The sequence below is a fragment of the Zeus faber genome (genome assembly GCF_960531495.2).
Source record: "Zeus faber genome assembly, chromosome: 4".
NCBI lineage: Eukaryota > Metazoa > Chordata > Actinopteri > Zeiformes > Zeidae > Zeus > Zeus faber.
In genome coordinates, this window is record NC_137191.1 from 16,315,549 (window position 1) to 16,327,708 (window position 12,160).

Consider the following 12,160-nt stretch of genomic DNA (forward strand, 5'->3'; position numbering starts at 1 on the left):
ACCACCTCGAGTAACCGAGAAAAACAAAAACAAACAAACAAAAAAAAAAAAGATGGATGACCAGAAGGCGTATTCTCAAGAGAAGGAAGTCACCGTCTTACACCACCACCGTTCTCAGATCGGGGTCCAACAGACCAGATGTTATGAAATGGGGTCCATGGTGGTCTGATGCGATCCACATGAAGGCATCCTTGATATGAAACATTTTGAGAATCACTGCCGCGTATTGTTCAAAATCAACGCAGCAGGGAAGTTGAAAGCCAACACCCCATCTACGAAGGCAGTCTCTGTGTTCTCCATGTAGATGTTTTTTTTATTTTCTTTTTAACTTTTAATAGCTGAAAACGGAGTGGCATCAATATGTTCAACAAAGCTTTATTGTTGAAAGGATAGTTGTCTGCAGAATTGTCTTTTGAGATCATGCCAATTTAAGCTTAGATAAATTTCATTCATGCATAAAATATGAGCACAGCCATCAATAATGCAAAAGATTTCATTAAATTGTCAACTAAATGCTGCTCTCAATATACTTTATACATACGATATTGACAAAGATGTTTCTTTTAATGTTTATTAGCGATAAATGTTCTCAAAGTTGTTAGACATTGTTATAATACGGTCAATATTCCATCTACGCACAGTAAAAGAGTAAGGAAGACAATCGGTTTCATATCACAAATTTTATTTTGTCAATACAAATAGGTGGTTGCACATAATATTTACAAACTTTAAAAAAATGAATAAAAAGAAAAAATTATCTTCGGGAGAAGCATCGATGGCTGGTCGACTCCTGTCTAAGAAAATGTTCAAAAACCAAAATGAAGTTCCGCGCTGCGTTCATCAAGTTTTTCAATAAGTTGACAACAAAGATCACAGTTATACTAGTGTCTGTTTTTATTTCAGTTGGGCTTTAAGGGGGCTGGTGGCAGACTAGCAGAGGCCTGCTCCAAAAATGCTAGTGGTCCGGGAGGAGGAAGGTCTGTGGGTTTGCGATGTTGGAGGTTCACGTCCTCAAGCACTTGTTGCCAGTGGTGTAGCTTGGAGAGATGCTTCTGAACTAGCAGTTCCTTCCTCTGCAGTTCATTACGTAACTCCGACACGTCCTGAGTTGAGGAGATGGAAACAAACCGTTGAATCAGGAGAAATTGTGAAATTAAACCACCACTGTGTGTGAAATAAGGCCGGTCCCACAGATACTATGACTGATCTTAACCTGTGATAGAGATCACCCGAACAGAGCATTTTAATAGTTGTGCTCATTTAGAATTAATGTAAACAAGTCAAACCAATGCTCCCTCAACCGAAGTATAAAGTGAAATGGTCATCTGAATGCGACCTTGCAACAAATCATTGTTTGGAGAAATGTATTTCATGGTCATGTACCTAGCCGCTTCAAAGGTTTTATTTAAAAAATAAATCAAAAGGATTTAAGATGACCCAAACACGTCGTACAGTGGTGGAGATAGAAGGGCCCCTCTAATGCGTAGTGAAGCCATTACCTCTTTGACTACTTGTTCTGGTTTCTGCACCGATAGCTGAAGCCTTTTCTGTAAGAAAAAGCACTCGGTCTGTCGAGCCACGTCCAGGAACTTCTGGATGCACTGGTCCACACCTTCAAAGGGAGGGAAACACCCACGAATCAAGCGTTGCTGTTCGCACACCGAGCAGCCGAATTGAGCAACGCATTCAAGGATCCCAGCCCGCCTTCCTCACCAGTTCTTATCTCCTCCTGGTCCGTTCCGTTGACGTAGTCTTGGCTTACCAAGGATGCAAAACAAGCCTTCGGGAGATAAAGACGTGATAGTGTGATAAACAGGCTTCCTAGACGCAGCTTTGGCGTCATAAATAACGGAAGGGCCAAACACTGACATCTGCTGGCTAGCTAACTGTAGCTTAGCAGAGACGGTTAAAAGCTCGAATCAAACCTCAAAGGAAGCCTCCAAATCGTCCACTAGCGTGTTAGCTCCTTGGCCCCTGTTACCGGCACCGGGTGGTAATCCCGGCTGGTTCGGCCCGCCGGGGCCGCCGACAGGATGAGCACCGGGCGGCTGCTGTCCAGGAAACATCCCACCCATGGAGGAAGCCATCTTGGACTGGGTCGGGTACCGCGTGCGCATGCGCAGACGCGGAACGAGGGGGGGAAAATCACGAGCGCCACAAGTTCACAGATATAAATCATTTATTCAACTAGTTCCATATTTTTGGAAAATCAAATCGATCCAGTGTTGGACAGCTCACATTATTCAATTCCAGGACCATTATACGAGCCAAGACGTGTTGCAAGTGAGCCAAGACGTCAGTGTAGTATTATTTGGTTATTGTGATGTACTGCACTGTCCCCACTGCACTGCCTGAACTTTAACCTTTAACTTGTTATTTTACTGCCTGCCTCTGCAGCTGCCCCCAGGTAAAGTGTTTTTTTTAATTGAACAGAATATATATTACAAATGTCCGTAAAGCGCAGAGCCTCTATAAGCCTATTTTGTGAACCATCGCGTGTCACTGTGGCATCTTTATATTGCCTTTCCACGTGGCGATGAACCTCCTGGAGCAACACATTGATATTTCACACTGGTCATTAGAGATCTGTCCATCCATTGCTAAGGAAGGTGTACACCTCTTCAAGGTGTACAGTTTGTTTTTCAGGCTTGGCCGGCCAGCCCCGCAGCAAACTCCACCAGGGTACGTGTGGGCCTTCCAGACATGCCTTTCCTCAAGTAGGGAATTTCGTCTTTGTTCATCATCACCCCGGCGATGTCCAGATGGGCCCAGTGAGGAGCAGTGACAAACTCCTTGAGAAACGCAGCTGCTGTGCACGCACCTCCAGATCTGGGATGAGAGATACATCCACACAAGTAGGAGTCAAGGCGAGTCGGCGCCGCACAACCGCCGCGCCACTCGTACACGGCGGGATACTCACCGGCTGTACTTTCCGATGTTGTTGAGGTCAGCCAGCTGGCTGTCAGTCACCTGCCGGGTGTAGTGCTCGAACAGAGGCATCCGCCACATTCTGTCACCCGTCACCACGCTGGCCTGGACGCACGTTAGTCATCAGAGGCAGAGAAACCGGCACCGTACATAGAGTCTCTGGTTCTACCATGGCTGTTGAATGTGAAGCGTGCTTGTAATATGATGCACATAATACCAATTATAAAACATATTATACTCCTGATATGAACCGATTTATCCACGAAATGTCTACAATTGCCTTTTTATAGAACAGGAGGGCAAATTAGGTTATTTAAACTGTAGCTTGATCTAAATGTACTTTTTCCTTTCAATTTGATCCCCGTTGAATAAATTAAACAAGTTAAAAATGTCACAGAAATGATCAGAATCATATTCTACTATTGATGACAGTGAATCATTATGTCCCCGGGCGCGTCCACGTATGCTGCCCACTGCTCCTGGCTGTGCCCCCGGAGGAAGGACAAGCCAGGATGGGTCAAAAGCAGAGGAGCCATTTCACCGACCACCATCAAGCATGTGCATGTGTGTGTGTGTGTGCAAGCATGTGTTGTGGAGTGTCGTGTGACAATTAAAGACTGTTTCTTCTTTTTCTTCTTTCTTGTGCATTCCAGATTCAAAATTACAATAAATAAATCATGCATTGTGCAGCTTTAATGTTTACCTTCTGCAGCTGCTCCCAGAGCCAGTCAGAGTTTGTGAATACACCCGTTGCTGCAGAGCCAAGAGCCACGTCAATAGCTCCTACGAGACAGAAGACATAAAATAATAATAAAATAATAGCAGGGTCGGAACAGATATAATTTTGTTCACTACCGACAACAATTCCTTGGCTTATAGTGAATACATTTTCAATCGATTAATTTGAATAAGAATGTTAGATTAGGGTCCTTAGAAAATACCATTGCTTCTGTGTGGAAAGTATTTTGACTTGTAGAAAGTCTAGCCTGACACTGGATACATAATCCATTTTGAGTAACTCAAAATGCAAAACTGATAGCTTTGCTAATCTCAAAAGTCATTAAGGAGGTTGTCTTATGGATATCAGAAATGACAGGATCATCTCCATATTACACTGCGTTCCAAATTATTATGCAAATTGGATTTAAGTGTCATAAACATTTAATTTTTTGTTTTTCAATTGAACTCATGGATGGTATTGCGTCTCAGGGCTCTTTGGATCACTGAAATCAATCTCAGACACCAGTGATAATTAGTTTGCCAGGTGGAAAACTATTTGAGAAGGACGTTCAACATTATTAAGCAGGCCACAGGTTTCAAGCAATATGGGAAAGAAAAAGGATCTCTCTGCTGCCGAAAAGCGTCAAATAGTGCAATGCCTTGGACAAGGTGGGAAAACATTCGATATTTCACGAAAACTTAAGCTTGATCATCGTACTGTGAAGAGATTTGTGGCTGATTCAGAGCACAGATGGGTTTGTGCAGATAAAGGCATAATGAGGAAGGTTTCTGCCAGACAGATTCATGGGATTAAGAGAGCAGCTGCTAAAATGCCGTTACAAAGCAGCAAACATTTGTATTTGAAGCTGCTGGTGCCTCTGGAGTCCCGCGAACCTCAAGGTGTAGGATCCTCCAGAGGCTTGCAGTTGTGCATAAACCTACTATTCGGCCACCCCTAACCAATGCTCACAAGCAGAAACGGTTGCAGTGGGCCCAGAAATACACGAAGACTCATTTTCAAACAGTCTTGTTTACTGATGAGTGCCGTGCAACCCTGGGTGGTCCAGATGGATGGAGGAGTGGATGGTTGGTGGATGGCCACCATGTCCCAACAAGGCTGCGACGTCAACAAGGAGGTGGCGGAGTCATGTTTTTGGCCGGAACCATGGGGAGAGAGCTGGTAGGCCCCTTTAGGGTCCCTGAAGGTGTAAAAATGACCTCGGCAAAGTATATAGAGTTTCTGCCTGATCACTTTCTTCCATGGTAAAAGAAAAGAAGAACCGTGCCTTCCGTAGCAAAATCATCTTCATGCAAGACAATGCACCATCTCATGCTGCAAAGAATACCTCTGTGTCATTGGCTGCTATGGGCATAAAAGGAGAGAAACTCATGGTGTGGCCCCCATCCTCCCCTGACCTCAACCCTATTGAGAACCTTTGGAGCATCCTCAAGCAACATTTTGAGTTTTTTTATTTTTGAAAAAAATACTGTTGTCATTGGGAGGTTTGTTCAATAACATTCAAATTGTACCCTAACGGGTAATGACTTGAAAATGATACTGACTGTCATTCGCATCGACTATTTAGGAAAATCAGAGAAAAATATCATTTGCATAATATTTTGGAACGCGGTGTAGACCTTGACCATCATAATTCTAATATTTATTGTAAATTTTGGTCCTCCTTTTGAAACGTTCACTTTTATTACTGTTATATGTGTTTTCAGTGTCATACCTGTTAGCGTAGCTGCGTTGACAATGGCTCTAGGGTTGAAAGTGTGTGCATAGCAGAGCGCATCAGCCAGGATCAGCCTGCCTTCTGCGTCTGTATTATCAACCTGTAAAAATAACACCATTAAAACCTATTAACATTAACACACATATCGAAATGTACACAAGCACTCAACAACTAAAAAAACAAAAACATTTTGAACTCCACACTTCAATGGTGCACCCACCTGTATGGTTTTTCCATTCTTGGCCATGACCACATCTCCTGGCTTATTGGCCTTTCCACTGGGCATGTTTTCACACAGGGGCGCCAGACCTTAAATATTGGGGATTAAAACAAGAGAGCGTAAGAAAACTGAATATTTTGCAGATTGGCATCAATTCTCATCGATGAAGGTGCTCGAACGCTTGATACGATAAGCTCACCAATAATGTTGATTGGAAGTTTGAGGGCAGCCGCTGTGACGACAGAGGCGCACACGGTGGCCGCTCCGCCCATATCAGCTCGCATCGCATCCATACCCGACGGCGGCTTCAGAGAAATACCACCACTACAAACAAGTGCATGAGTGAGAGAACAGACTGTTAAACAAAAGAATGAATTACGTAAACATCACAACACCGCTGAAATTGACTTGATACTGTACCACAGAGTGTAAAAAAGAACATACAGTACTACTTCGCTTTCACGTACCTGTCAAATGTAATCCCCTTGCCAACCAACAGCAGTGGGGCTTGAGTGTCATCAGGGCAGCCGTTGTACTGCAGTTCCAGAAAAACAGGAGGCTCCTCAGAGCCTTTAGAAACACTGAGGAATGCTCCCATCTGTTGTTCCACTATCCAAGCCTGAGACCTGGAGACAACCAAAAGCCTTCCCTTTAGTCCCTCTCCTGGTCTACAAGAAGTGAACTTTTGAATTAAACATGCAATAATGTCATCTGAAATGAAAGTTTTGCACAGACCGCTTATGAACTGTAACTCGTTGACTGTGTGGTGCAAGCTTCTCTTCGATAGTGTGGGCAAAGATGGTAGGGGTGATGTAATTGGCTGGGGCCTCCATGAGTAGACGGGCCAGGTTCTGTCCTTCTCCATAGTGGATTCCTTTTTCCCAACCTGCCAGGTCCGCACTAGGAATAATACACAATGATATTTTACAATATTTATTTTACAATAGTTAAATACCCAGCAGTGTGTTAAGCCCCTTCCCCACATGGAATCCTTAACATTTCTGGATAAAAAATATCCGGCAAAGGCAGTAGGTAGTCATTCCAACATAGGCCTCCTTTCCAGAAAAGTTCAGTTTGGAGTCTGTTCCCACATAGATGACTGTTACAGATACAGTATGTAATGCTCGCGTGAGGTGTCTAATATCACGTCAGACTAGGCAACTGAATCATTTTTTAGACCAGCACTTTGCTCCCCACCCCGCGGATTCTTCCCTTCGCTGACGGAGTGGGGACAGAGTCCTCATTCCTGGACACAATAACCCCAATAATTTTCAACCTGTCCGACACTCTCTGCCTCTCTGGAGGAGGAACGTCCTCCACCCATTCTAACTCTCCCTGTCTGCTCGCTCCCTGCCTCCATCCCTCCAGCACCGAGCTGCAGTGCAGTCGGTGGATAAGTGAAGTGGTTGTGCCCGTTGTCCCTGCACCGCACCCCTAACTGTATAAGACATGGCTAGGGTCTGAGTGGCATTTTTAAGAAGAAAAAGAAGAATATTTAAGAATATAAAGACCTGTCTCCTGGAGACTGGACGTGTTTCAGCTTTTTGCCTTTGCAGCCAAGTGCCACGGTTCGGATCAGACTTGCTTTTTCCCCCAAAGTTTCTTTCTTTCCGAAAACAAATAAATTTTTAAATACTTGTACGGAATAAATATTCACAAAAACCCACTATTTGTGCTTTATTTGGATTCGGCTCCACCCCTACTTTACAGAGATGTTACTGCTTCCATTCCCAGCCATTCCGGCGATTTGTCGGAAATTATACTACATCAAGAGCGGGGAAATTTACGCAACGCCAATACGGAACATTGCAAGTAGATTTATGGTTTTCAGGGCACGTGGGAAAGGGAATTTAGCCTACCTACCTTCCATGTAGTTGTGTGGTTACTTTGGTCTTCTTTTTGGATTTGAGTTGGTCATATTGAAATAAACCCAGCACAGCACCTTCCGCCGCTGACTGGGCATCGCCACAACCGTCAACTTCCACATGGCTCACCTCCAGATCTTGAAGGAGCCTGCAGCCGGCTACCCATACACAGATGAAAACAAGATAAGACAGTCACATACACAACCAATGCCAGTTCATCCTCAATCGTAACGCTTACATCGCATGGGTTTCCTGTCTTACCTGACACTGCTGCTCGGATGTTCTCCTTGCAGGTGTCCCAGTTCTCAGAGCCACACACACCTGCATTATTCTTGCCCAAGCCAACTACAGCCACACATGGGAAATCCTTGAGAAAAGCGCATGCGCTATGATTAAATTCATTGAGAGTTTCACTGATAAACTTTATTTATTATTTATTTATTTATTTCAATCTGTGTCTGACCACCGAGTTCACCTCATGGATTGCATAAAATGTCCTGGTTTTTCCTTTCTTTATCACTGGGCCAGAGCTGTATAAGCAAAGAAAAAAAAAAACAGAATAGTTAATTAGCACACTTAATTTCAATGATATAAATAAAAATTGACACATGGCTCAGCCAAACACAATAATAACATTGACCTTGGCGATACTAGACCTACATTTTCAGCAGCTCCGAGAGTTTTCCAGACAGAGCGCTGTCAAGACCTGATGCTGCATCTGTCAGATGAAAACCGCCATCTTCTCCCTCTTTCTCATACACTCCCAACACCAGCCCCTGGTATAGATAGATAGATAGATAGATAGATAGATAGATAGATAGATAGATAGATAGATAGATAGATAGATAGCTTGTGTGATGAAAACCTACATGTTATGTGGAGCACAAATCACCCCAGGTAGAGCTACTATTATTGAAGTATGGTATGGTATGGTATGGTATGGTATGATATTGTATTGTATTGTATTGTATGTGGTGACTAGTTCTCTAGCTTTGCTACTTACTTTTCTGGCATTCCGTTTATTTTGAGAGGCAGAAAAGAACCGGCAGTGGTTTGTTCGCACCGCTGGCAGGAAAGCCCTTCTCAACGAAAGCATCGTTGTCACCTTCAACTCCTGTGTGTTACGACGACACTTCTTGCAGACTCACTGACAGGTCGTCTACATGTGAACCGAGGGAGCTGTCGCGCGTCCACCCACGTCATCAGAAGGCGACAAAACCGAACTCAGCGCGCCACTTGTGTCAATAGCTGGGGCGCGGCCCCCTAAGGGTCCTCGACGGAAATGCGGGGATCCGCAGCAAACCTCATTAATGCACGATGCTATAATAATGGCGATGAAAACAGATCCTAAGAATAGTGAAATGAGCATAATGGCTCAAACATCACAAAGGAGAATCATAATGTAACACATTATTTATTAACTGTCACATTTGACACTTGAATGCGATAATGGTGTCAGCATCCAATGAAGAGCTTTATATCCGTTCTTAAAAAAGGCACATGCAATAAGAATATATAGAAACAAGAAACAATAAACAGGGAACCGCATTCAGGACCTACAAACGTCCCAGTGAAGTGGTAATATAACACATAGAAAAATCTATGTAACAAACCATTACTTACCAGTATGGTAAAAGCTGTTTGGCAAATGCCTAACAAATATGTTTGCAATGAGAATTTGTTAACATATATATGATCTTCATTAAAAGCATATAATTGCTAAGTATTGGGTATAGTGAGCATGTTCAATTATCTTATATCATTTACTGCTCTATAATGGGCCCCACAAGGGCCCCACATGCATATTTGTAAGGTCATACAGTGACTAACACAATTATTTTTATACACACGTTGAAAAGAGAAATAATTGCATTACATTATATTAACACACACAGAAATGTGTCACTATAAATAGAACATACACAATGAAAGAATAATGATGTGTAATGTGTTAGTACTGAGAAACAGAAGTTGAAGTAGATCCAAATGACATGCAATTGTACTCATATGTTATTTCTACAGTAGGAGTGTATCTGATACAATCAGATGCATATCAGATTGGTTTATAATGAGTCACAGTTACAGGCCTGATGGAAAAGAAATGAGGTAGGAAATTATCTTGCTGGTTAGAATGGTAACAAGTCTCATCCTCGCAGCATTGAAATCCTCTTGAGGAAGCAGTGAACAGTGAAATGCTGAACCCCAGGGACTGCATTTCATCTGGCCCTTTGGAGGAAAATGTGAAACAGGGAGGGCATGTTAGCAATGACATTGCACTGTCTTGGAAAATCAATGGTCATCTTTGACAATGTCAGCAAGAACACACTACTTTTTTTCCGTAACTAGACGTCAGTAGAGCAGGTCCAGAGCAGAGATCGTGGGCTCCTCTGGTTTCTTGCTCTGTGGTTTTGGGAGCTTGATACGACTCATGGCGACCACTGCGCAGACAGCGAAGTGTGTGACGACGCTGGCCACACCCAGCCAAAAAGACCAATCCAAGCCATCGTCCAGGATGGCGAGGACAAAGAGGCTCTCCCTGTAGTTGGCCATTCGTTCTGTCAGACTGTGGTGTCTCATTGCTGCCAGGAAGCACAGCATGGCCAGGGCACCAAACAGAGCTGTAGGGAGAGAGCGAGATAAAACAAGAGTTGCAGGTAGATAAAATAATGTGGATCGCTGAAATATTTGCAGAAAGAGAGAAAAGGTTCTATGAAAAAAATGTGTGTGTGTGTGTGTGTGTGTGTGTGTGTGTGTGTGTGTGTGTGTGTGTGTGTGTGCGTGTGTGCATATGTGCATGCGTGCGTGCGTGCGTGCGTGCGTGTGTGTGTGTGTGTGTGTGTGTGTGTGTGTGTGATTTCATAATGGGGATTGGAGAGGACCGGGTAAGATATCTTGTTCTTGATTTTTTTACATGCCTGCAATGAAGTTCCACAGATAGAGCCCCTTGTGTCCTTTTATGCTCTGGTATGGGACCTTGCGGGCGTTGTAAATGCAGAAAGACAGACTGACCAGGGCGAAGGCAATGGCGACCAGCAGGAAGAGAATCACTATCATGTGAAGTCCACTGTTGAGTGTCCTCACTAGCTTGGGGAAAACTAGAGGAAACAGGGGAGATGCACAGATGCTCAATGGCAACAGAAGAGCTACGTCGCCCTTTATACAGTGGGGCACACAGCTGTAATGCAGACATCTCAAACCTGGGGTCATGGGGGCACTCCATAATATGCAAATTTCAGGGCAATTTCAAAGACCAATACATTGATATTTGATTCATATACAGTAGTTTTGATAAAACATATAGTTAAATAGGTTTGAAATAGATAATCATTTCTATACAATCCATTTGGAGCTCCCTCCATGCTCTATGGTATAATAAAAGCAAACTCTGCAATACTTAGTTTATCATAAAACAGTTGATCAGTTGACCCAGCACCACTGATTTTCTGCATTACAATTATTGGTTCTGGGTCCAAAATAATAATAAAATGAAAAAATAAGTAAATTTGTCACACCTTGGAATTAATGTTGTGTAGAATTCTGGGACATAAAAACAGGTCATGGGCCAAAAAAAGTTGAGGGCCCCGGGTCTAAAGACAGTGTGTGCAACTCCCTAAAGGTAAAGAAAGAAAAACTATAAACTGCCTGCACCAATGAGATCATATTTTAATGTGGAACATAATTGGAATGGTGACAACTGCCATGCATCCATGCTTAAAAAAATAATACAATAAATAAATGTAATAATAATAATAATAACAAAATAAAAAATATTATAAGCCAAGAAAATGTTTGTCTTACTGTATATCTTAGAGCGTCTGTTTCCAAGTCCACACTTCTTGGTCTTCCCTCCCTGGAACAGCCCGTAATAAATGTCCCCAATGAACTGCTGCAGCTCAGGATCAGACGCATTAACGATGTCCACTCCTGTTTTGCAGAGGATCCTGCCGCTGACCCAGCGCTCTGTAGAGAGGGCCACCACCAAGAGCACCAGGGAGGCGATGCACAGCACTGAGGCCACAGAGAAGGTTATCTGCTTCCACAGTCCAGGCATTGTGTGTCCATTGTGCCCTGGGGGGTACGACTCAGGCCGGCGGCGCACAAGCTCTAAAATTACATTTTACTCTCTGACACAAGCTGAAACCCATCATTAAAAAGTTGCTTTGACAATTCAAATGCCCTATTTACTGTGATGCAGCGCAGTTCAGAGCAGAGCAGTGGAAACTGAATATGGCGCTCCAGCAGATCCATTACCCAAAGAAACACTATCCTTCATGGGTCCTCATTCAGTTTGCTCCCCTCCACTCCTCCTTTTCCTTTCCTTTAATCAAGGGACGCAATTGCCCTTGCAGGGTGGCCTTCGGAATGCTTCATGTATAGTTTAATATGGTGAACCAGCTCGGCAGTAAGCTTTTATTGGATGCAATATTAGTGTCAGAAGGAATGAGTGATCTGCCCATCTGCGTAAGGCCTGCAAAGGTCATTGCACAAATGACGCGCAGGCCCAGCAAATCTCACAGTTTATGCTCTCCTCACCATATGGTTATTTGTTTCTCTGTTCCCACATCCATTGTTTCTTCGTTTTGTTTTGTGTGGCGTTCGTTTTGGGTCCATGTCAAAGTTATACATTTTCAGAAATACGTATTGTCGGCTTCGAATGATTTTAATTGAACTGAACGATAATTTAAAATATA

The 12,160-nt window shown here is 43.3% G+C and overlaps 3 protein-coding genes across 3 annotated transcripts; all 3 read right to left on the minus strand.

Annotated features, from left to right (window-relative positions):
* Positions 1-708: 708 nt before the first annotated feature.
* med28 (mediator complex subunit 28) lies at positions 709-2,087 on the minus strand (the record flags this gene model as incomplete). Its single annotated transcript, XM_079999230.1, has 4 exons — positions 709-1,103; positions 1,500-1,612; positions 1,714-1,780; positions 1,926-2,087. 4 exons carry the CDS (start codon positions 2,085-2,087, stop codon positions 900-902), a joined length of 546 nt encoding a protein of 181 aa, XP_079855356.1. The 3' UTR covers positions 709-899.
* A 74-nt stretch (positions 2,088-2,161) lies between these two features.
* Positions 2,162-8,649, minus strand: lap3 (leucine aminopeptidase 3). Its single transcript, XM_079998970.1, has 13 exons — positions 8,473-8,649; positions 8,130-8,245; positions 7,945-7,999; positions 7,731-7,836; positions 7,468-7,627; positions 6,340-6,504; positions 6,072-6,230; positions 5,804-5,928; positions 5,605-5,693; positions 5,382-5,484; positions 3,632-3,711; positions 2,921-3,033; positions 2,162-2,829 (listed from the first exon to the last, which is right to left on the minus strand). The coding sequence occupies exons 1-13, from the start codon at positions 8,563-8,565 to the stop codon at positions 2,643-2,645; spliced, it is 1,551 nt and encodes a 516-aa protein (XP_079855096.1). The 5' UTR covers positions 8,566-8,649; the 3' UTR covers positions 2,162-2,642.
* A 1,169-nt stretch (positions 8,650-9,818) lies between these two features.
* On the minus strand, positions 9,819-11,520 carry clrn2 (clarin 2; the record flags this gene model as incomplete). The annotated part of the gene is made up of 3 exons (XM_079998451.1): positions 9,819-10,087; positions 10,385-10,564; positions 11,268-11,520. The coding sequence occupies 3 exons, from the start codon at positions 11,518-11,520 to the stop codon at positions 9,819-9,821; spliced, it is 702 nt and encodes a 233-aa protein (XP_079854577.1).
* Positions 11,521-12,160: the final 640 nt, after the last annotated feature.